At 33.8% G+C, this 24097-nt stretch overlaps 1 protein-coding gene across 1 annotated transcript in view; it reads right to left on the reverse strand.

Annotated features, from left to right (window-relative positions):
- The window catches only part of PHIP (pleckstrin homology domain interacting protein), a 121665-nt gene that overhangs the window by 89012 nt on the left and 8556 nt on the right, over nt 1–24097 (reverse strand). The window contains exons 3-4 of the mRNA XM_029943190.1: nt 16984–17134; nt 16797–16895 (exon numbers count right to left, since the gene is read on the reverse strand). Coding sequence (XP_029799050.1) covers nt 16797–16895; nt 16984–17134 — 250 coding nt within the window. The remainder of the gene's footprint in view (nt 1–16796; nt 16896–16983; nt 17135–24097) is intronic.

A 24097-nucleotide genomic window follows, 5' to 3' on the forward strand; every position in this document is an offset into this window, starting at 1 on the left:
ACATAGGCTCTCTAATGCCTATGGTTCCTAGTTAAAAGTCCCCAAGACAGTCAATAAACACATATTATTTCACCAGAAGTAAACAAGGCACTATTGTCCTCATTTTACAAACAAACAAAGTCAGTTTATGATTGTCTGAAGTCACAAAATAAGACAGACATGAAGCTAGGATATAAAACTTAAGACTTCTTTATTCTCTGGCTAGTACTCAAACTGCACAAATGAAGAGTGAGGAATAATTTATCGCATTATTTTAAAAAATAATTAAACTGGGGATCCTGCCAAACACGTGCATAATGATTCTTTCTCTAGAACCTATTAGCTCTATTTTTTCAACTCATCCATTTTAACCACCTTTCATGATATGTCTGAAATTTATCTTTTGCCCAGAGCCTGATGTGCTGATTCCAGCCCAAAATGTTCTCTTCTATCTAAATCACTACTGTATGTATTTTCTATTCTGAGAATTATGGACAAAGAAGGTGCTCCTAAACATATAAACTGATATACAGGGACATTATTCATTGATAGATTCCTTTTAATACACTTAAAATTAATATATGGTTTTTTTTTCTATGACTGCCATCTACTTTGGATAGTTAAGCACTACAGCTTTCTCACTTGAATTTGGTCCTAAAGAAAATTTAAATATACATACAAAATAGTATTTAACCTGGATTCATAGCCCAGCAATTATGCCCTAAGTTGATATAAAAGTATATTGGATATCATTAAAAAATGATATTTACAGTTGATATGAAGTTGAAATAAAAGTATATTGGGGTATCATTAAAAAAAATCAATATTATTTTATTCATGTACAATAAATGACTCACACTCCATTTAAAAGCAAAAATAAATCTTGGGGACTCATGAAGAAAAATGTAGAAAAATGCTTTGTGTTATCTTTCAAGGAATAATTACATATTTACATATTCTTTTACTATATCAATTATTTTATAGTCTAAGAGTATACCTCTTGCAGTTAGCACATAAGCTCTATTTTACAATCTATTTTAACATCTGGGTTATCTGTGATAAGCTTTGACAGTTGTGAATTAGCATATACAGTAACCATTAATTTTCTAATAAACCTGATACATTTTTCCTTATGCACAGAAATAGCCTGGTAAAAGACATGCTCTAATGCTTTGTTCCAAACTGATTTACAGCAAAATCCATATATCAACTGTCCTACCAAAGGAGAGCTCAAATGATCTCATGCAAACACTAAGGATCAATGACATCCCAAACTCACCTATTTATTCTATAAGAAAATAAGTGATGACAAAAAACACAAATGTTGACAGTGTTACCAAGATGTAGTTTAATTCCCTCCAACCAAAATTTACAAAGTTTTCAAAATGACAAATTTTATTAAGATATTTAACACCGTTCTGGTATAAAAATAGGATTATTGGAGATAATTACACATATATATGCACATGTCAAGATTTTTAAAAATAAATTTGTTATAAAGACCATTTAAAAATCAATGTTAATAAAGTATTTTCTAAGCAAAAAAATCCTTGCCCTAAGTAAAGAGAAAGAGAAAACACTGTTGCTCTCTTAAACATATTTTTACTGAATTTTTCTAAACTGGGATTAAACATTTATTTTCATATTAGGAGGCAAGTGAAAAAAATAATATCCCTTTCAAAAATCTACTTTATAGTTAACTTATCAAGTAAAACTTATCAGAAACAATATATTTAAGTAAAATATATTTACAGTTAAAACTATATTCTACACTACCTTTTGTTATGCTTGGCTACCAATTAACTATCCTAAGCCAAGTCCTTAGATCTCAGACAAAGTACAAACTTGTGCAATAGTAACTAAAAGATAAACTACAGAGAACAGTCTGTAGAATTTGCAGGTTCAAACTTGATACAGGGAGTTAGAGAAGAAAATGTAAGTATAGTTCAATAGTTGAAGTTAACCTGGAGGCTAAATTTGAAGGCCTGACCAAACTAAATAGGTAGAAAATTTTTACAGAAGTAAAGAGAAGGATGTTCTATGAATTCAACATTTTCTTTTACTATGCCATTTACATAATGTCTATCTCCCTTATCTGATCTTAAGTACCCCAAGGAAAGAAATTCTGTCTTACTCATTGTTTCCCACAACTGATTATAGAGCCTTTAAATAAAATATATATATTAATCTTAGTTAATAACATACACATGATGGTCAATGTAATCTACAGTTTTATGACAGAAAGGCAAATGGCAATTATTCACTTTCTAAAGAAACTGTTAATAGACTAACAGGATTTCTGAATAAAAAGGAAATGTCTCTTGGATTATAGAAACTCCTTAATTTTATTAAACTAGAACATCAATTTTTAAAACAAGCATGGTTAAAGAGATATAAGGGGTCACAAAGGAGTAAGTTCCTTATATGACATTATTATAAATCAGGTAACATATCAGACTTAGTTTGAAAGTACATTTATTTTCCTAAGTATGGTGATGGGAAATAAATTAAGCCTGCCAAAGTAAATTTCTACCTTCCTTCACTTGGCAAATACTTCCTTATCCTCTAAGGCCAATTAAAGTGTCACCTCTTCTAGTAAGACAGTAGTGAATTTCCAAAGCACCCTAACTTGGTCACCTTATAGTATCACTCCTGTTCAAAGTGCAACAATGTTCATTTCATTCAGAATAAACATCAAATTCCTACACACTAAGCCAATCAAGGCCATGCATGATGTCTCTCATTACCACTCTGACTTCACTTCCTACTTGAAACCCTTTACTTGGTCTACTCCAGCCACTCCATTCTCCCAACACAGGAAGCATGCCCTTAATGTAGGGTTTCTGCACTGGCTGCTCCCTGTGGCTAGAATACTCTCCCCCACATATACCTAACTCCTTGACCTTCTCCAAATCTTTTATCAGATTTCTATCATTTCTCAATGAAGCCCAACCTGATCAGTCCATTGAAAACTGCAATTCAGGGGCGCCTGGGTGGCTCAGTCGGTTGAGCGTCCGGCTTTGGCTCAGGTCATGATCTCACGGCTCATGGGTTCAAGCCCAGTGTTGGGCTCTATGCTGACAGCTAGCTCAGAGCCTGGAGCCTGTCTTCAGATTCTATGTCTCTCCCTCTCTCTGACCCTCCCCTGCTCAAGCTGTCTTTCTCTCTCAAAAATAAATAAAATGTTAAAAAAAAATTAAAAACAAAAAAGAAAATTGCAATTCATTCCCTATCACCACCCACAACTCCTGGTCCTCCTTTATGTAGCTCTATATTTATTCTTTCTCCATCACTTATCAGCTGATGGCATACATTTATTTGCTCATTATGTTCACTGTTTATTTCTTGCCTCCCCAAACCACAACTTATATGTAATAAGCTCTATATGTGCCAGATTTTTGTCTTTCTTGTCCTGTATTACCTAAAAGCTGACAATGATGGCTGGCACTTAACAGATGATCAGGATATAGTTGGTAAATTCAATGAATAAATTACACCTGTAATAAGACAATTAGGTTTAAGGAATAAAACAAAAATGAAGGATTTTTTTGTCAAACTGATTATATACCCAAAATATCTCTAAATAGTTCTTTTCACCTGTTCTGCAAAACAGATTTAATTTGGAGGGAAAAAGTAAACATATACTATCCAAATTTCTAAGTAAATAGACCAGTAAATAAAATAAACATTCCAGAAATTACTCTTAAATATTTGAAATATCAGTCTCTTTAAAGTTTGGAGAAAATAAATAAAATGGTGAAAACCATCACCTATACCAAATCATTCAAAACAGTCTTTGAAATAAAGTCTATGTGCACAAGCCTACAGAACTATTAGAGACAAACAAAAGGCCCACAAATTTTTAATGTTAGATATAAATATATACATATCTAACCTGTGGGTTCATGTTCATTACTTCTCAAAGTATAAGGATGATAAATCAAATTTCCCCACAGGGCACTTTTCGCCAGTTTATATCTAGCTACTTTCTAAGAACTGGTTCATTCCTCTTATCATAATACTATGGGTACTCAGGAAAATAAGAACAAAAATGAAAGAAGAAAAATCCATAATTCTAACACCTAATGCAGTCACTTTTTAAATTTTGCAAAGATTTCCCTCATAAACAGCATTTTAACAGCTATGCTATATTCCTTAATAAAGTAAGATTAGCCTTTAAGTTCAACAGATTCCTGTTCAAACTTCATACTGTGGAAACTTTAAGCAAGTGGTTTTATCTCAATTTCAATTTCTCCAGTTATATTGCAAGAAACATTTTCCACAATATACTTGGCTTTCTTGTTATGCTGTTCTTTGACATCTCATAATTTCACAATCAATTTTTTAAAATAATTTCTTTTACTGATTTAATATGATGAGTCCTCCTAACCAGCCAATAACACAATATATAACCACTTACATTTTCTTTTACTTCTCTGTGGATTAAATTTCTCACGTAACTCCTTAATTTATCCTTTAATCTTAGTATATATTGAAGTGAGTCTGTAAAGACATTTTTCTCCCCCAAATAATTTGTTCCAGATTTTTCATTTATGAATCCTTCTCTATTAAAAATTGTGATTAAATTATCTTACATATATATCTCTGTGCCAGATCAGTGACCACGTATCTATTTACATGCCACGACCAAAAATTTAATTTTGTAACTAACAATGTTTTGGTATTTATCTGGCTATTCATCATTATGCATCCATTTTTAAATGTCTTAGTGTTGATTATTCAATTTGAGGACCACTGATAAGATAAAAAAAATCAATTTGTTGGAAACGTAAGGATAATTTCATCCACTTATAAACAACCAACATCTACGCTAGGAACAAGATGCTTTCCTCCTATACCTGGGGCCAAATTTTCAATAGATGATTTTAAGAAAAGATAAGCATAATCAAAGTGACCTTGTAGTTTTCCTCACTATACAAAACTGGACCATCTGAACCAACTTCATGGGAAATCTGTATACAAATCCGTACTATTTGAACCAAGTTAAACACTGGGTAACGGCCAGGAAAGACCATCTGCAATAACCTTAGTAGCTATGATTTTGAGGACACTGGAAAAATATATGATAAAATCTCTGCAAACAAAAAAGAGCTGAAACAGAATTACTATCACTTCCCTCCAAAATGTTTAGAATTTTTCTCCTTCTGCTAAGGACTTTTAAAATGGACAAGAACACATGGTGGAATTGCAATAAATTATCCAAGATCAAAAGTAATAATTGCTGGGTGCCTCAATTTCTTACGCGTCCAACTCCTGATTTTGGCTCACTTCATGGTCTCAGTTTGTGAGATGGAGCCCCGCCCACATCAGGCTCTGCTCTGACACAATGGAACCTGCTTGGATTTCTCTCTTCCTCTCTTTCTGCACCTCCCTGCTTGTGCTCCCTCTCCCTCTCCCTCCCTCCCTATCTCAAAATAAATGATAAAAACCTTTTTTTAAAAAAGTAAAATTGCTAAAAAAAAAAAAAAAGTGAGTTGGGAAAAAATTTTTAATTACTATGAATTAACAAAAATGCAGAGGTTAGTTTTTCTGGGCTTTGTTGTTGTTTTAACAAAGAATATATAACAATGCTAGATAATATCTACTCCAGTGAAGGAAAGCTGTTTTCCCTTAACAACCTAAACTAGATAACTAGTGTTTGCAGCTTCTGCCAGCTCATGAAAGCAGAGCCCTGCTGGTGCTATAATGAATGCAAGGAGAAGCATGTGACTGTAGATTCCAAAACCCAGAGAATTTTTATGACAATAGAAAAAGTAAATGAAGAAGCAAAGGAAAGACAGAATATGTAATTCAGCAGGTATCTGAGTATAATCTGGGTTCTTTTCTTATACAGATAAAGAGGTCCTCAGATAAAAAAACCTCAGAGTACTTTATAAGAATATTACTTTAGGGGCACCTGGGTGGCTCAGTCAGTTGAGCATCCGACTTCAGCTCAGGTCATGATCTCACGGTTCGTGGGTTCGAGCCCTGCATCGGGCTCTGTGCTGACAGCTAGCTCAGAGCCTGAAGCCTGTTTCGGATTCTGTGTCTCCTCCTCTCTGACCCTCCCCTGCTCGCACTGTCTCTCTCTGTCTCTCAAAAATAAATAAAAAACATTAAAAAGTATTTTTAAAAAAAGAATAATACTTTAACTGGCTTTTATTTAATTTATTTTTGTACTATATTTTGACTAATTTTATTCTGTGATTCTGGTTAAAAAAACACTTGGGGGTGCCTGGGTGGCTCAGACATTGAGCATCCAATTCTTGATTTTAGCTCAGGTCTCTTAAGTTTGTGGGATTGAGACCCGTGTTGGAATCCATGCTGACAGCACAATGTTTGCTTGGGATTCTCTTTCCCTCTCTCTCTCAAAATAAACAAACTTAAAAAAAAAAAAAAAAAAACCTTGGAAAGCTTCCAGAGTTGCTGTAAATAAAATGCAAAATAGTTATAATTTATAATAACCACACAAACAATTCCGAAATTAAAGTAGAAGAGAGTGAATTCAGGATCATCAGTACCAACGTTTCATTTTAATCTCCATGATCTGTGTTAAAAGACTTTCTAATTATAAAATTAGTAGTTCATAACTATAAAACAAGAGGGTGGAAACCTATAAATCTAAACTTGAGTGAACTACAAACCTGGTAATAAACATGTAAACAAGCCACATGAAAACAAATTCCAAACTGCTTTATTGCTAGATGATAACTAGTTTTCCCAACAAAATAATGCTATGTCCATGACTGGGCACTTACAGAATAATTACTATAGAAATGACCTTGCAAGTCCAAAAAGTTGCCTATAGTGTAGTGTTTGTGATTTCCAAATTTCAGTTAGAAATATTTTCCGTTGGAAAATAACGGCTAATATTTACTGAGTGCTTCAGTACATACCAGGCATTTTACATTCAAATGTCACCCATGTTATTTAATCACACCCATCTTTTAAGGCAGGTACTACTATTATCCCCAATAAGGGAATAATATTCCTTGCCAGTAAGGAAACTGAAAGACAAAATGTAACTTTTCCAGAGCTGAAGCCCAGGATGAGATTCAGGCATCTACTCCCAAGAGCACACTCTTACCAAGGTGGTAAGGTATACAAATATTTTTAAAAAAGACTGAAAGTAGTAGTAGCAGCTAACCAGTGAGACTGACTGCTTTTTGAGCTGTTCTCTGTTTTCCAAGTTTTCTCTACTGATCATCTATTCATTATGATTAATTTTTAATTAAATAAAGCATAGCTCAATCTATCTGAAGGAACTCAGAAGAGCAATATGAAAAATCTAAACTGTCTAAAGAGATTAACTTAAATTCAAAAACTGAGAAAAACAGGCTCAAGGATAAAGATGCAAAGAATTTATTTAATCATAAAAAAGAAACCCTCAAGACTAAGTATACTGAAGTATCAGAACTGTATGCCATAAGACAATAACTACTGCCAATCTGACAATGGATTGAATGATAGATAAGACTACCAAGAATTTACAACTGTTTTGATTCAAAAGCCATAAAATAATACAAAACACCATTAACTTTGTTTATAAGTTTTGTTTCTGAAATCTTTCCCAATAGAATTTTAAAGTAAAAGAAAAATATATCAAAGACAGTGTAGGTTCAATTTTATTTGGGAAAGAATCATGTAAGAAGTAATTTTTAACATTTAATTCACTATAGAGCCACAACAAACAAGCTTGCCACAATTCTCCTGAGGTTACTAACATAGACATTAGTAGGGAATAACAACCAAATATTCATAATTTGAGGGCCAGAGATAATCTGGGAAATAATTCAACACAGATTGGCTTATTTCTACATCATCATCAGACCTTTATATCATCCTGCACCAGTAACTAGCAACTAACCAACACAAGAACAAGACAAATATTAATCACCGTTAACTGTAATGAACAAAATTCCCAACTTTAGTTTTATAGTAAAAGGGGTCTGCAACATTAGAAGGATAATCCTGTGAACAACTTTTTGTCCACAAAAAAGGCAAGAGTGAAGAGAAAAAAAAAAAACCCAACAAATCACCTGGGCAACACAGAACCCAGGAGAATTTCTCTATTTTACTACTGTAACTAAAATAATTAGTATGCATAGTAGCTACCTTCCAAGTCTCTACATAGTCAATTTGGTATTTAGCTGTACCTCCCATATGAAAGACATCACGTTTTTAAGATTTATCAGATACCACAAATAAATAAGCTCTAAAAAAGAGAACACAAATACTAAAATAAAATACAGAAAGTAAAGAGATGATTCCAAGAATTAAGCAAAAAAATTTCATGAACCACATACGTAATAAGCACAAATAAAATAAACCCCCAAAACAGGTATTACATGGATTCAAATTTACTAGAATTGTAAAATTACTTGATTTTATTATTCTTCCTCCTCTTTTCTTTCTTGGAAACTAGTCTAATGCTACTTTAATCATAAAACTTTTAAATGTTTTTATAGTAATTTTAACAAAAGTTCATTTTTTAAAAGCTATATAGTTTTATGCCAAACATTTTATCATTTAATTTTAAATTAGCAAACATTTATACACCACCTCTATGAGCCAAGTATGGACAAAGGGATGTAACAGAAAAAGAAAAGGCATAGTACTCACCCTCGTGAAGGTCTAGCAGGGAAGACAGAAATGAAACAAGGACTTACAACAAGAAGTGTCAGCAAAAAAAAAAAAAAAAGTTCAGAAAAACCTTAAAATATACAGCAGAGGGTCCTAAATATATAGCAGGGAAGGGAAGGGTTGGTTGGAATCAGTGAGTGAGGCTTTTCTGAAAAACGAACATTTAAACTAATACCTCAAAAATGGACCAAAGAACGTTGGTGGGAAGGGAGCACATTCTAGGTTGAGGCAAGAGCATGTGCAATGGCCTGAGGCTGAAAAGAACATGGAACTCAAGCTACATATGGAAGGAGGTATGGCTAGCACACATAGCACAGAGGGCAAGTGTCAAGAGAAGAGATGGGAAGGTAGCGGGCAGACTCTAAAATGCTTTATAAGCTATGGTAAGTCATTCTGGACTATTTCCTAAAAACAGTAAGCTGAAGGTCTTTAAGGAGAAAGAAGTGAGAATAACCTAAGATTTGCTCTGGGATAACCAATTGAAGTTTTATCTCTTGACCACAATGAAATTGATTTTGCAAAAGAAATCAAAGGGTTCAAAAAATGAAATATCATTTTAGAATAAAATTAAAAAAAATTTTTGTTTAATGTTTTTTATTTATTTTTCAGACAGAGAGAGACAGAGCGAGCAGGGGAGGGTCAGAGAGAGGGGGAAGACACAGAATCTGAAGACAGGCTCCAGGTTCTGAACTGGCTGTCAGAACAGAGCCCAACGTAGGGCTCGAACCCACGAGATCACAACCTGAGCCGAAGTCGGATGCTCAACCAACTGAGCCACCCATGCACCCCAGAAGATGTTCAATTCTTAACTTCAAAATTCAAAATAAAATAAAAGAGACTTTATGAAGAAACTAAGATAATTTGCTTCATTTAGATATGAACTTCAACACCAATAAGCAAACTGGAAAAATATGGAACACAAACTAAAAGGGGTAATGAATGGCTACTGCTTCCTAATTACTACTGAAACTACTTGCCAGACGTAGTACAACAAGAGGGCAGGGGGCATAGATGATACCTCTCATCAGATCTATGACCTTAAAATGAATTTCTTCTCATTATTTATAAGAAGAAAATAAAACACAGCTACAAGAGGAATAATTTGAACTCACCTAAGTAAATTGTCATTCTTCAAAGTGTTTCCCCTTTTTTGGTCAATCATAAATTTGAAAAGAAATTTAAGCAAAAGAAAAAATAAATAATAATGTCTATTTTATATATTTGGCACATTGGCATAATGAACATTAGCTTTATTTCCCTTAAAACAAAAATGCAATACATCTTAGAAGTCTCTCACAGTTACCTACTCTTAGAAGGCAAAACAAGAAGTAAGGAGGCTGAGGGAGGAAAAGGAACAAGGAAGAGAATTTAAAAAACTAAAACCTGTGTCACATGGAAATGTGAGTATCATTCTGAACTGTTCTTGTCCACCTCATTCATTAATTATATCAATTACCTACTGCCTCTTCACTTAATATTTACTAATGCTGATAAGTTGGGTCCATAAGGGGCAATAAAATATAATCTCTGTCCTCCAGGCCCTAACAGTATAGTAGAAAAAAAACAAAGGTAAATAAATATCATTCAAGGGACAGATTAAAAAAACAGAAGCCAAGACCAAAAAATAGAAATCCAAAAATATAGCTAAATCAGAAATGATTAAACACAAATTGTAAAACTATTAAGATTAGAAAAATAGAAGAAAATGAGTTCTAAAAGTGAAAATAGTTAATGAGAAAATAGGTCAAAATGAGTGCATTTAAGTAAGTGATGAATAGATGCCTAACAAAGGATAAAGTATGGACTGAGGGAAAAAAGGTATAAGACTTAACAGGATATGAGGCAAAGAATAAATGAACATGAAAGAAACTACAGATTATTATAATCTTATAAATTACTGAATTATGTCAAATGTTAAATTATATGTTAACTCTTAGATTTACAATATACAATATTACTAATACTTATGAATGATAGTTATATGAGGAAAAAGTTTAAATTCCAGATCTCAGCCCACTGCCAAATTATGTTAAAAAAAAAAAACAAACCAATTGCAGATTGGAAATGTGGCAAAACATAGCAGTAAAAATAAAAGGGGAAAAGACCTTTTTGCAAAAGTACGCAAGATTTACTAGCAAAGTAAGGCATTTAATGAGGATTATAGGAAGAAAGGGCAAAAAGTAACATTTAGTTAGTGTAGTCTACATTGTGCCTCCCTTTGCTATCTCATTTAAGTTTCCAAATTACCATCTATGGTAAGTATTACCCCTTATTTTACAAATGAGGAAGTTGAGACACTAAAAAATTAAATAATTTGCCTAAGGCCACACATCTAGACTAAAGCCGAAGCAAGATTCAGAAACTAATTTTAAGCAAATCTTTGCTGGCTTTGTTCAAAACTAGTTTCCTCAGAAAAAATGATAAATGTAGATGAGGTCTAAAACTTCTTTTCATGCAAAAGCTTCTTAGTATTAACTGGATGTTTGTGTAGTAAGGCTATTTTTCAAGGTAAAGCTCTCCTTACACTCATACATTTTTAAGAATCAGGTTTCCCAATACTCCTTATCCTTACCCACCAAAACTGCAACCTTATAGCAGAAGCAACAAGGAGAACAGATATGAACTACACAGACAAAACAACAAAGAAGATGAGATATGGAAAGCCTAAACATTAAGTTTATTTTGCTGATATGGTAAATGTCAAAAAATATAAATAGGCAATAAGCAAAAGAATGCTTTAATTTAATATTAGAACCTTTTTCACATGATAAACATGCATTAAATGAATCTCCAAATATAACTTTAAAAACAGCTTTAACGTATGTACCTAAGTCTCTTCTTTCCTGGTCTACCTCCACAAATGTCATTTATTACTGAATTATGCCTACTGAACATAGGCAAATACAGAGTAAATTATATCTGAAAATAGGCATAATATGGGTAAGAAGGTTGGAGAAAGCACAATACCTGAGATCAGAAGTATTTTTGAAAGTGAATCTGTTATGCCTAATACATGTTCATGCATCTCTTCCATAGAAAATTAGTTAGAAGCTAGTGATAACAGATTAGTATGACCTTTCTTTTCTTTTCTTTCTCTCCCATTAAAAGAGGTTCTAGAGAACTAGAAAACAGCTGACTGTTTTGGTTCTCCTGCCCTGAGAATAAATTCCAGTTCAATTTTCACAATTTACATCAAGGGCTAGGAGATACAAAGCATCGGGATCTACAAAATAAAATAGGGTAATGACATACTGAGATAAGCTAAATACCTGGTTCTTAAATTACACAGGTAAAGGTTTTGACATCCCAAGTGTAATGAACTGATAACTCAGTTCATTAATAAACCTTTATTTCTTAAAAACCAGCTTCTGAGGTTTTCCTTTAATTAAATGCTATCCTTGGACCAAGTCTCTCTCTTCTTCTGACTATCTATGTCAATTTTTACCCCCTATACACTGCTGAACTTTTTGAGTCCCACTCCAGTTCACCAAGTACTGACTGCCTCTTCATTTAATGTTTATTAATGCTGAGGAGTTGGGTCTATAAAGAGCAATTAAATATAATCTCTATCTTTCATAGAGTAATAAAATTGAACAGTATAGTAGAAAAAGAAAAGGAAAAGATCGACACAACTATGTGACAAAAACTATAGGAGAGGTAAGTATAGGCAGACATTTGAAGTTTAAAAGATGAATAGATATTCATAGAACTGACAAAAAGAGAGACATTGTAGACAGAAATAAAACATGTACAGAGACAAAGAGACAAGAGTTTAGCTGACTGTGAAGAACTGCCAAGAACTTATACAAAGCTAGAGTACAGGTAGAGGTGAGGAAAAGGAGGGAAGATGGGAAAAAGTCAATTTTGTGCGAGACATTACACAGTTAAGATTATTCAAAGTCAATGAGGGAAAGGAGGCATGACAGGATCACACATGCCTTTTACAACTTTTAATCAGAGTTCTCAACCGGAGACAATTTTACTCCAGGGACATCTGGGAACATCTGGAGATATTTTTTCGTTGTCACAATTCCAGGGGGCAAAAGGTAGGAAACGTTACTAGCATTCACTGGGCACAGGCAGGGATGCTGATAAAACACCCTACAATGCACAGGACAGTAGCCTATAACAAACAATTCTCTGGCCCAAAATGTAAACAGTGCCAAATTTACAAAACCTTGATTAAGAGCTAAATCCTAGGGACAGGAATAAGACTAGAGACAAGGGATCAAGTAGTCTATAAGTACAAAGAAAGCAGAGGTCAAGCATGTTCTTGTTTATCCTACAACTCCAGATCCTAGCCCAATGCCAGAAATAACGTGGAGAGATTCAATAATTACTCAGTAAGTGAATGAAAGATGTTAGAGCTCCAGGCAAGAAGTACCAAGGCCTCAAATGTGGTTGTTGGCAATGGCAATGAAAAACAGATTCAAGGGGTGCCTGGATGGCTCAGTTGGTTGAGGATCCGACTTCGGCTCAGTTCATGATCTCACAGTTCATGGGTTCAAGCCCCGCGTCGGGCTCTGTGCTGACAGCTAGCTCAGAGCCTGGAGCCTGTCTTCAGATTCTGTGTCTCCCTCTCTCTCTGACCCTCCTCTGCTCACACTGTCTCTCAAAAATAAATAAAACTTAAAAAAAAAAACACCAGATTCAAGAGACTACAATAAAATATATATGCCTTATTTTCTAAATGAACGTAAGAAATGAATTAAGAAGTCTAACTCTCAGGCTTGTAATAACAAGTCTCATAGGGACAGAAGTTCTATTGTACACATTTTAAAATTTCAGACAAATGTGAAATACTCAAATTGAGAATTACAACAGTTTGCATCTAGTCTGCAAAAATCTAAGGAAAATCCAATTTATCATCATACTCATCTTACGTGATCCTCTGAGTTGCAAGAGAAAGTTCATTAAAAAAAAAAAATCTTAAATGCAATGTAGTAACCTGGACCAAAAAAAGGTAATTAGCAGAAAAACTTGGTGAGATATGAATAAGGTCTGGTGTTTAATTAATAATATCATCCCAATGCTGGTTCTGTAGTTTTGAGGAATGTACCAAGTAATAAGGTTAGAACATTAGGAAAAACTGCACAAATTGTATAAAGGAACTATGAACTATCTGTGGAACTCTTTGGCAAATAACTTCTTATTCCAATGTTAAAAGTTTTAAAATATTCTGAATCTCAAATGTTTCAAAATTTAAGTATCTGGATCTATATTAAACATTTAAATCAATAGTTTATGAAAAGCTAAAATGTTAAGGTTTTTTCTTATGTCCATTTACAATTGGTAGTGCTACACTGATCAAGGAAAGAGCAAAGAAAATCTTTAAAGGTAGCTAAGTAGAAAATAGCAAAGAGGAATCAGCAAAAGAATTAAGTCAGTACTACAAACTTTCATGTTAAAAAAAAAATCTTCTAACCTATACTCTGTGATAATGTAAAATGATACACTGTGTTACCATGAAGGCCAAAAGCTTGATGAACTTTTCTTTCCATTACCATCCTATTCCCAATTTTGTAGCAGTCACAAAACATTCAGGACTGTCACCAACGTGAACTGGTAAGACATGATACTAAACTAGGACTATAGTAAGTAGACTCATTTAGTGCATCTTTTTTTCTTTAGTAACTTAAAAAACTATATACAGATACAAAAAAGCAGGTAAAATTGGCATTATAATATAGGTATTTTTTAAATATAAACAACTAGTATTTTCCTGAAAATATGAATCAAAGAAAAAAACATTTATCTTAAACCCTAAAAATGAAATTAAGTCTTTCAGAAAGGTACAAAAATTACCTGCTTGGTAATTAATTCTGATACCTGAATATACCAGCTGCATTTCTCTGATGTGATAAAAAACTCAAGACGTTTTAGTCATATTCCCTATATCCATGTCAGCAATATTTACTGATCTGACCATGCAACTTAATACCAATTTTCTTGAGTAGCCAATGCTACTACTTAAAACTTTAGCTTACTGAAATTAAGACATAGCATAATGGTGTCAGGCTGGTTTCATGACTCACTAAATGTATAATCTTGGTCAAGATGCCAAAGTGTTCCATGCCTCAATTTCCTTTTCTATAAGAACAGTTTCTCCTAGACTGTGTAGGGTTTAAAAGAGAAAATAAATGAAAAATGCTTTGAGTACTGCCTGGCACATAGTAAGTACTCCCGTAGGAAATGTTAAGAGGAAAGTTATTTACTGTCAATCACTCTTGCACTTGCATTGCCTACCCCAGGGCTACATGACAATGTGCTGAAAGAATAACATAACACATTCTTCTTACTATACAGACCTGTACTTTTTCAAAGAGAGGATAAACTTCTCCCTATTAAAGAAACTCCTTTAATATTTTACCTTCCCCTTCTTTTAAGAAAACCATTCTGTTCCCAGTATAATTTTCTAAGTGCAAAAATACTCTAGTGCCTTAAATCCTTTCTTGTTTTAATACCTGCTCTTTATATATAGATTATATATAAACATCATTATGTAAATATTATATATAAATATCATTATGTAACCAAGACAATCATACGCTGAAAAAAAAATCATCCATGATTGCTCACCATACAAATATTACATAGGATACCTTTGGAAAATAGGTCAGTGAAAACAAACCAGAATATATCAGAAACAAAAAGATACATATCATAAAAAAGAGAGAGTGATAGAGAAGATAGAGTAAGGGAATCTAGCATGTGTTCAACTGGAGTCCCAAAGGGGGAGAGAATGGAGCAGAGATATTTTAAAAGATAGTATCTGAGAATTTTCCAATGCCAGTAAAAGCGATTACAGATTCAAGAAACCTAATGCATCTCAAACAAAATAAATAAACCCCATAGACACCAAGGCATATCACAGACAAACTGCAGAAAACCAGCAAGAGAGATCACTTTCCAAGTAGCAACAGTTAGACAGATTTAAATCCACATTTATCAATAATTATACATACAGAACAAAATGCTCTACAGAAAACATAAAGATTGCCATACTGTATTCTTAAAAAGCCACTTCTTTACTATTTTTAAAAGGACACAAAAAGGTTAACATAAAACAGTGAAAAAAGATATATTATACTATATAAGTATTAAGCAAAAGGCAGAATTGCAATATTGGGTTTTTAAAAAATATTTATTTATTTTTGAGAGAGAGACAGAGCATGAGCAGGGCAGAGGCAGAGAGAGAAGGAGAGACAGAATCGGAAGCAGACTCCAGGCTCTGAGCTGTCAGCACAGAGCCCGACGTGGGGCGTGAACAGACAGACCACGAGATCATGACCAGAGCTGAAGTTGAATGCTTAACAGACTGAGCCACTCAGGCACTCTCAGAATTGCAATGTTGATGATCAGTATAATAAGTATCCAGAAAAGAAAGAAGTACGACTTGAAAGTGGAAGAAAAAGAAAGCACTCCTGGAAAGGCAAAAGGGTAGGGGTGGGAGAAAAGGTTATGACTAAAATATGAAAGTCTCTGAAAATAAGAAGTTTGGATTGGTGCTAAAGAAGTATTTTAGCACCAATTAAAATATCTTAACCTCTTTATACTACCTTGAGCAGAAGGACAACACAGCAAGGGTAGAATCAAATAATATTAATATTACAGTGCTAAGTGTGACCTGGAAGGGAAAGAGGGAGAAGACACTGAAAGCAAGACTGGTTTGGAAGATGCTACAGTAATCCAGGTAAGACAAGGGTCTGGTAGAAGATATAAAGGGATGGATCTAGGAGGCATTTCACAAAATAAATACCTATCTGCATCAGTTTTCCCTCTTTAAAGTTTTAATGGCAAAAAATAAAAAATGCAGTATACTTCATAAAAGAACAACCAAACTACTTTTGTTTTCCATTATCATAACTAATCTGTATTGTGTCAAAGTCGCCCACAAAAATCAATGTAATACATTTTCGGAAAACAGTTTTTTCTGTAAAAGTACAGTATCAATGAGTTAGCCTAGATTAGGTACAATTCAGAAAATCCATAATTACATATTATATGACTTAACTATTAAGATTACTGACATAGTAAAAAATCTAAAAGCTTTTTTCCTCATTGAATGCTAATGCACATAGTATGAAATTCTCTTGAAGTAACTAAAACATTTTTATTTTCAAAAGCTCTTTACCAAGAAGCTATCAACTTGGTAATGAACTTAAACAACTCACCAATGCTGGGTGGGCTACCATAGTTAATTGGTGACTCAGGTGGTCTTCCACAATGCAATGCAGCCAGAGCAGATCCTTTCCACACAACATGCTTGCAGCCTATTAAACACACATATTTTTATGGATCCAAAGATAGGACACATAAACAAAAAAACAATGTCTAAATCCTATTAGAAATTGTTCATACTTTTATTTGTGCGTAGCAAGGACTGTCTTCCAGCTCCTAATAAAGTTTGTACTCCAGGAACGCTTTGTGGAATTTCTTGTTCAAGAAGAGGTCCTAGCCGATGACATATTTGCAGCAAGTGATCAGGTGCTAAATGTCTGTAATACTTCACCTATTATGTGAAAGACATATAAAATACTTTCTAAATAAAGTTATATAGGTCTTTAGAGTAAATAAAATATACTTTAAAAAGTAGAATAATTTGTTCTGGCCAATCCACATTTCATTTTACTTGGGGTAAAAGTTCATGTTTGTTCTGTTCAACCACTTGACTCAGAATAAAACAGTTACTCCAACCATTGTTTAATTCATGGAGGAGAAAAACTGTTAAAGAATTAATGTAACCTAAATATAGCAACTATTAATTAGCAGATTCTAGTCAATGCAAATCCTGAAGAAAATATATACAGCATTGTAACCTAAAACGTTTTACATTTTAATTTTCAAAAACTTAAAACAAGTCATCCAACTATAAAATATAATAAATGTTTTGGATCTTTTATATCATAAGAAATATCTCCAGAATAATTAAGGATAAAAACAAAAAAAACCCAATAGTTCATATATTCATCACAAAATTTAAAAACATTTATATAGCCTCTATGATTAATTTTGTAATTTACAAAAAAAACTTAGTGAGAAAGGCCAAATCCCAACTACTGATTTAACTAAGCTTAAACTATAAAATAAATCTACCTACCACAAAAAGTTTGGGCACTTTTGGAACAACTTCAAAACACTGCTTAATTTACGCTAGCATTTGAAACCAAGACATGAAATTCTATATTTTTATTACCCATTCTGAAAGTCTTTTGGAAGAATCTGAAGAGAATTACAGAAAAAAGTATACTATTTTATCACTTCAAAGTTAGGTTATCAAGTTATAAAAAATTTGTCCATGTACCACCTAAATATTAGAGTTCAGCTATTTTCAAAGTGGTTCTGAGAACCCCTGAACGTTCCTGAAGTAAAAATTATGAATAATACTAATACTAATACGTTATTTTGCTTTTTCACTTTCTCATGAGTGTATGGTAGATTTTTCCAAAGGACAAGTGGTATGTGATACTGCAACAGACTAAATGAGGCAGCAGGTATAAGAAATCTATTAAGCCAGATGTTAAACATTCCAGAAAATGTAAAACAATGCCACTCTTCAAAAATTTGTTTCAGAAAATTGTTATTAAAAAGTTACTTATATTAACATGAAATGAGTTTATTATATTTAAATGAATAAAATATTTTATAATTTATCTTAATTTTTAAATCATATGCACAAATAATTCCATGTAAACAAAGAAAATTCAGTAATTTTTATTAACATAAAGGGGTTCTGAGGCCAAATGTTTGAGAAATGCTACTCAAGTACACATGGTAATAACAATTTTATTATGAATTCCTTATAAGATTGATTTGGGAAGGGAACTGAAGGGTTAAATCATTTCATTACATCTTGTACTATCTGTTATACCAGAACTGTAAAAGAACATGAATGGTGTTTTTAAAAAGTTAGCTACTGGGGCACCTGGGTGGCTTAGTCAATTAAGCATCCGGCTTCGGCTCAGGTCATGATCTCCCGGTTCATGGGTTCGAGCCCCACGTCCAGCTCTGTGCTGACAGCTAGCTCAGAGCGTGGAGCCTGCTTCGAAATCTGTGTTTCCCTCTCTCTCTGACCCTCCCCTGCTCGCGCTGTCTCTGTCTCTCAAAAATAAATAAAAACCATAAAAAAAATATTAAAAGTTAGCTACTACTCAACTTTCTAAGCTGAAGCCAATTAAGAGAAACCAACCTATTTTTTATCATACATCCTGTCAAAGACAACATGGAGGCACATTGTTACACAACTTAAAATAATACAAGTGTGGCATATTGTCGATGGTCAGTAACTACTACTGGAATGAAGACTTCTAGAAAAGGGGTTCTAATACAAATTATATGTGTAATATTATGACCTCTGAAAAATCCTAAGATAAATCTGTTTGATTTTGTTTAATACAATTTCCTAAACTTATTAAGCTATGATTCTTTTTCCCTAATTTCACCATCTTGACTCAAAACATAACTTTTTCAAACACTAGTGTGATCAGCTAAGCAAAAAAAAATTTAGAAGAAATTATCAAAATATGAATTTTTAGAATTATACTTTTCTCTATTCTTCCTTAATTTACTTAAAAATAAAATTTAAAGGAAAAAGTCTAGACTATTTAGAGTCCCTTCTAATAGAACTATAATTAGTTCTAATTATATATAATTATTCTCATGTGCTGATAAAAATTTCTTTTAAAAATTTTATTTCAATCATAAAGTTCATTACTTACTAACTTTAGTTTTGTAGTTATCCTGTTTTAGAGTCATTTTGCAAGACACATTTCAGGTAGTGAACCTGAAAATCCTTACTGCAGAATTGTCTTTGAAGAAAATATTATGAATCCACTTTCTCAGACTTAGTTTTTCCTTGGTGATTTAGTATATTTCAATTTTTCAAAATCAATTTTCACTTTAAAAGTTAGATACTTTCAGGTCTTAAAATCCTCAGGGGCTTTCTGGCTTCTGACTCCTCTGCTGGAAATCTTTTCTCTGCCCATCCACCTTCCCCATCTCATTCTGCTTCATGTCTCAGTCTATGCGTCACTGCCTTCTCTAACTTATTACAATACTTCTGCCTCTTCTTTTTGGACAATCTTTGTGTTTCCATAGCACATTATACTCCTTCCCAAAATATTCTTTTACCCACCAGCACTCTGTAGTACGTTTATTAATTGTTCTTCATATATTTTGATACCTACACCTCAGTGGGAATCTAATTATAGTTATGATCCTCTTCCCCCTGCAACAACCACTCTATCTTGGCCTGTTTGAAGGTTCCTAAGACCTCTGAAGTATCCTAAGATTGCCGATTTACTTGTCCATGATGTACATAAGCAGACATGGGCTTAGATCTCATGTACCTGTTTACCCAGTACCTAACATCGTACCTGTATTTAAGGACTTGTTAGGTAAACGAACACTTGACAATATGCAATAACTACTAACTTTTTCTATTCTAAGGTCCAGGATCCCAGAGCCCAGTTCCAGACCCTATTTCTTCTCACTCAATACTCTCTACTTGGACAATTATTACACCACTGATTCCCAAATTTATATCTGTAACCTAGACTTACATATCAAATTTCCTTAAAAGACATCTCCTACGGAGTCCCAAACCCTCCTCAGCTCAACATATGCAAAAATGAACTCCTAATCCTCATGTGAACACTCCCCTCCCAAAATGTTCCCCTATCCTGACAATTGGCAACACTATCCATCCAGCCTCAAACAAAAACATTGTGTTTTTCACATTGTCCATTCCTCCATCTCATTCCCAATACCCAAGCAGTCACCAAGTCCAACTGATTTTCCCTTCCTAATCTCTATAACAGTCCAGTTTAAAATCATCTTTGCAATAAATCCCTATCTCTCCCACATCCACTCATAGCTCCTACATCATTCGAATCTATAATCACTTCTATTCCAGAGGTACTCTGTATACTGCAGTCATCTTCCCAAAAGCTTTATCTGGTCAAATCACCCTTACTTAAAACAGAAGGACACCTGGGTAACTCAGTCAGTTGAGTGACTGATCATTAGCTCAGGTAATGATCCTGAGGTTCTAGGTTCGGGCCCCACATGGGGCTCTGTGCTGACCGCTCAGAGCCTGGAGCCTGCTTCAGATTCTATGTCTCCCTCTTGCTCTGCTCCTCCCCAGCTCATACTCTGTCTCTTTCTTTCTCTCTCTCTCTCTCTCTCTCTCTCAAAAATAAACATTACACTTCAGAGACAGGGCACCTGAGTGGCTCAATTGGTTAAGTGTCTGACTTTGGCTCAGGTCATGATCTCAGTTTGTGGGTCAAGCCCCACATCAGGCTCTGGGCTGACAGCTCAGAGCCTGGAGCCTGCTTCTGATTCTGTGTCTCCCTCTTTCTCCGATCCTCCTCACTCACACTCTGTGTCTCTCTCTCTCTCAAAAATAAACAAATGTTAAAAAATATTTTTAATAAAATTAAATTAAAAAATTAGAAAACAAACATTTCAGAAACTTTCCTTGCTCTTTAGACATCCAACTCCTTAACATGGTCTACAAATCCTGAAAGGCATGTATGGTCCATTCATACTTCTCTGCTTCATCCTGCACATTCCTAGTCCTACACACTCCAGCCCCCACTTATCACATTTAGACATACAGATCTTTTTTCAGGTTCTTTACCTGCGCTCTCTGCTGTTAGGCTTTTCCCATGTGGCACCCTCTCTATATTTCCCTCATTTCCTTGCCCAAATAACTCTTCAATGTGCTTCAAATCTCTCCAATGTAACCTCTTTTGTTTTCTTTACCTTACCATTCTAAATGTGTTATCTTGGGTACATACTCTTAGTGACTTTTTCTTAACTCAAGTACCAATTTATGATTATACATTTAATAATTCAATGTTTTTCTTCTCAACTTCACTAATAACTACAAGAGAATAAGAATCAAGTCTCTTTTTGTTCCTAACTGCATCACACACACACACACACACACACACACACACACCCCCCAATACATACTTTTAAAGATAAATGAAAACTTTCTTTGCTACCTTCTTAAATCATTAATGAATATTAATCAATGCCATTCTGGCCAATAAAATGTAAAGACAAATAGAAATTTTACAAAATGAAAATGCTAAAAAAAAATTAAAATGGCTACTATATGGCTATACATATGATTTTTAATTTTCAAATTAACAAGATGCCGTATCTTTAATATTAACTTAAGCTTTTTCATTTGAATTAATTTTTATTTATTTATACTAGTAAGTAGCTAAAAGGAAATTAAAATCAAAAGGGAAGTTGGAAATGGCATTGTAATAAAATCCCTAATACAAAATGTATATATTTGGATTCCCAGTAATTGTACATTATTACATGGGAAAAACAAAACATCATCCTCATTTCTAATATCCTGATCACTGTCCATAACCCATGCTGCTTTCAATTTCTTAAGACATTCAATGTATAAAAGCATGACCAAATTATGAAGTTAATGGTGAAAAGTATTAACAACACTATCATAGCTAACACATACTGACTGCACTCTACATGCTACACCTTAAGTGTGGTAAATTTTACATGTAAAAGTTTAGTTAAGTATTTTAACAGCCCTAAAAGATATAACTATTATTCCCATTAATGAAGAAATTATTATACAATAATATAAAACAAGGTTCCCAAGATTGCATACATTTAGTGGATGGCAGAGATGAGTATCTAATGAGGGCAGTGTAACTCCAGTCCTCGTTTATTGCCTTTAGCACCTATTGCCTCGGATACATATATAACAATATAGAAGAAAGCTTAAAAATAGACATTTTGAATCATTTTCAACAAACATTAAACTGTGTCAGAAACACTCTAAAGTTCATTTTCAGTACTAAACAAATTAGCACAAAAGCACAGTTTCCTATAGGTAAAGGGCGACACTTAAAACAACTAAGGACAGAGGGGCTGGCTGGCTTAGTCTGAAGAGTATGTGACTCTTAGTCTCAAGTTTCTGAGTTCAAGCCCCACACTGGTGTAAAGATCACTTAAATAAAACTCTTTAAAAAAGATAAACTAAGAATATAAAATAAAATTACAAAGAGACTGACAACCCTAAATACTCTCTCCTACTGTGGCTAAAGAAAATCAATATGATCAACCTTACTTTTCTCAATATTTCTAAGATTAAAATTTTAAACTCTTAAAGTTAGAAGGCACAGATTAAACAACCATAAAATTTATGATTACTATCCTTTAAAAAATAAGAAAAATGCATATTTATTAGCTGTGCTTCCCTTTTAAATTTTCAAACATTTCATCTTCTCTCCTATTCAACAGCCTGCTTTATGGATACAAACTCTGATGTCATCCCACTGAGATTCACTCCAACACCAGGGGGCTCAGAGCTTTTTCAAACTTCTCAAACCCCCACCCCCACCTCCAATCCCAATAGAGAATCACTTAATATAGTAACAACAATCGTTGGGTTAATGGTCCATAATTAATGGTTAAACCCTGAATTAAAGGTATCCCTTTGTAAATATGTTATGATATCTAGAGCAGAGGTCAGCAGACATGTTCTGTGAAGGGTCAGATGGTAAATACTTTAGGATTTGGAGGCAACCATCTGTTGTACATTTATATAACTTTTTTTTAACCAACTCTAAAAATGTAGTAACTTTAGCTTCAAGGCCTATAAAAACAGGTTTCCTACACAATTTACCTGCAAACAACATAGTTTACCACCCCTGAACTAAACAATTCTTGGTTCTATCAATGTTTTCATTATCAGGGATAGCAGAATTATCTGAAAGAGACAACTCTGCTCAAGCCTCAACCCAAATCATAAAACTTTATCACTCCTTTTTCCAGCTGCATATATAAAACGTTTCTAGAACTGCCTATCACAATTTGAACAACAGTATTCTCTTCTGAAAACGTGAACTGTAGCAAGGAAGGAGCAAGAAAAGACTGCGTTCTTTGAGTACTTTACTTTCCTACCTCTTTGGCTAAAACTAACTGCTTCTGCTTGCTATGCTACTTCATATAAACAGCCATTCTTCCCAGCCAAGAAAATTGTGCCATTGTCAATGGAAATTATCATTAAAAGGTAAATTTTATCAGTGGGAAGAAAATATAAAAAGCCTAGAAACCACTGCATTCCACCAGACATACTGTCAGTAAGAACTGTACTCAAGGGGCAACTATACTCAAGGGGCACCTGGGTAGCTCCGTCGGTTAAGCCGCTGACTTCAGCTCAGGTCATGATCTCACCTTTGGGGGTTCAAGTCCTGCATCAGGCTCTGTGCTGACAGCTCAGAGCCTGGAGCATGTCTTCAGATTCTGTGTCTCCCTCTCTCTGCCCCTCTCTCACACATGCTGTTTCTCTCTGTCTCAATAATAAAAACATTTTTAAAAATTTAAAAAGGAATTGTACTCAATTTTTAAAGAAAAGGTCAAAAGTTTGATTGAAAGCTCTAAAGTCCAACATTCTAGGTTTAAACTTGCTGAGTGCAGAGAA

This window comes from Suricata suricatta, chromosome 7 (assembly GCF_006229205.1).
Source record: "Suricata suricatta isolate VVHF042 chromosome 7, meerkat_22Aug2017_6uvM2_HiC, whole genome shotgun sequence".
In the NCBI taxonomy this organism is placed as follows: Eukaryota; Metazoa; Chordata; class Mammalia; order Carnivora; family Herpestidae; genus Suricata; species Suricata suricatta.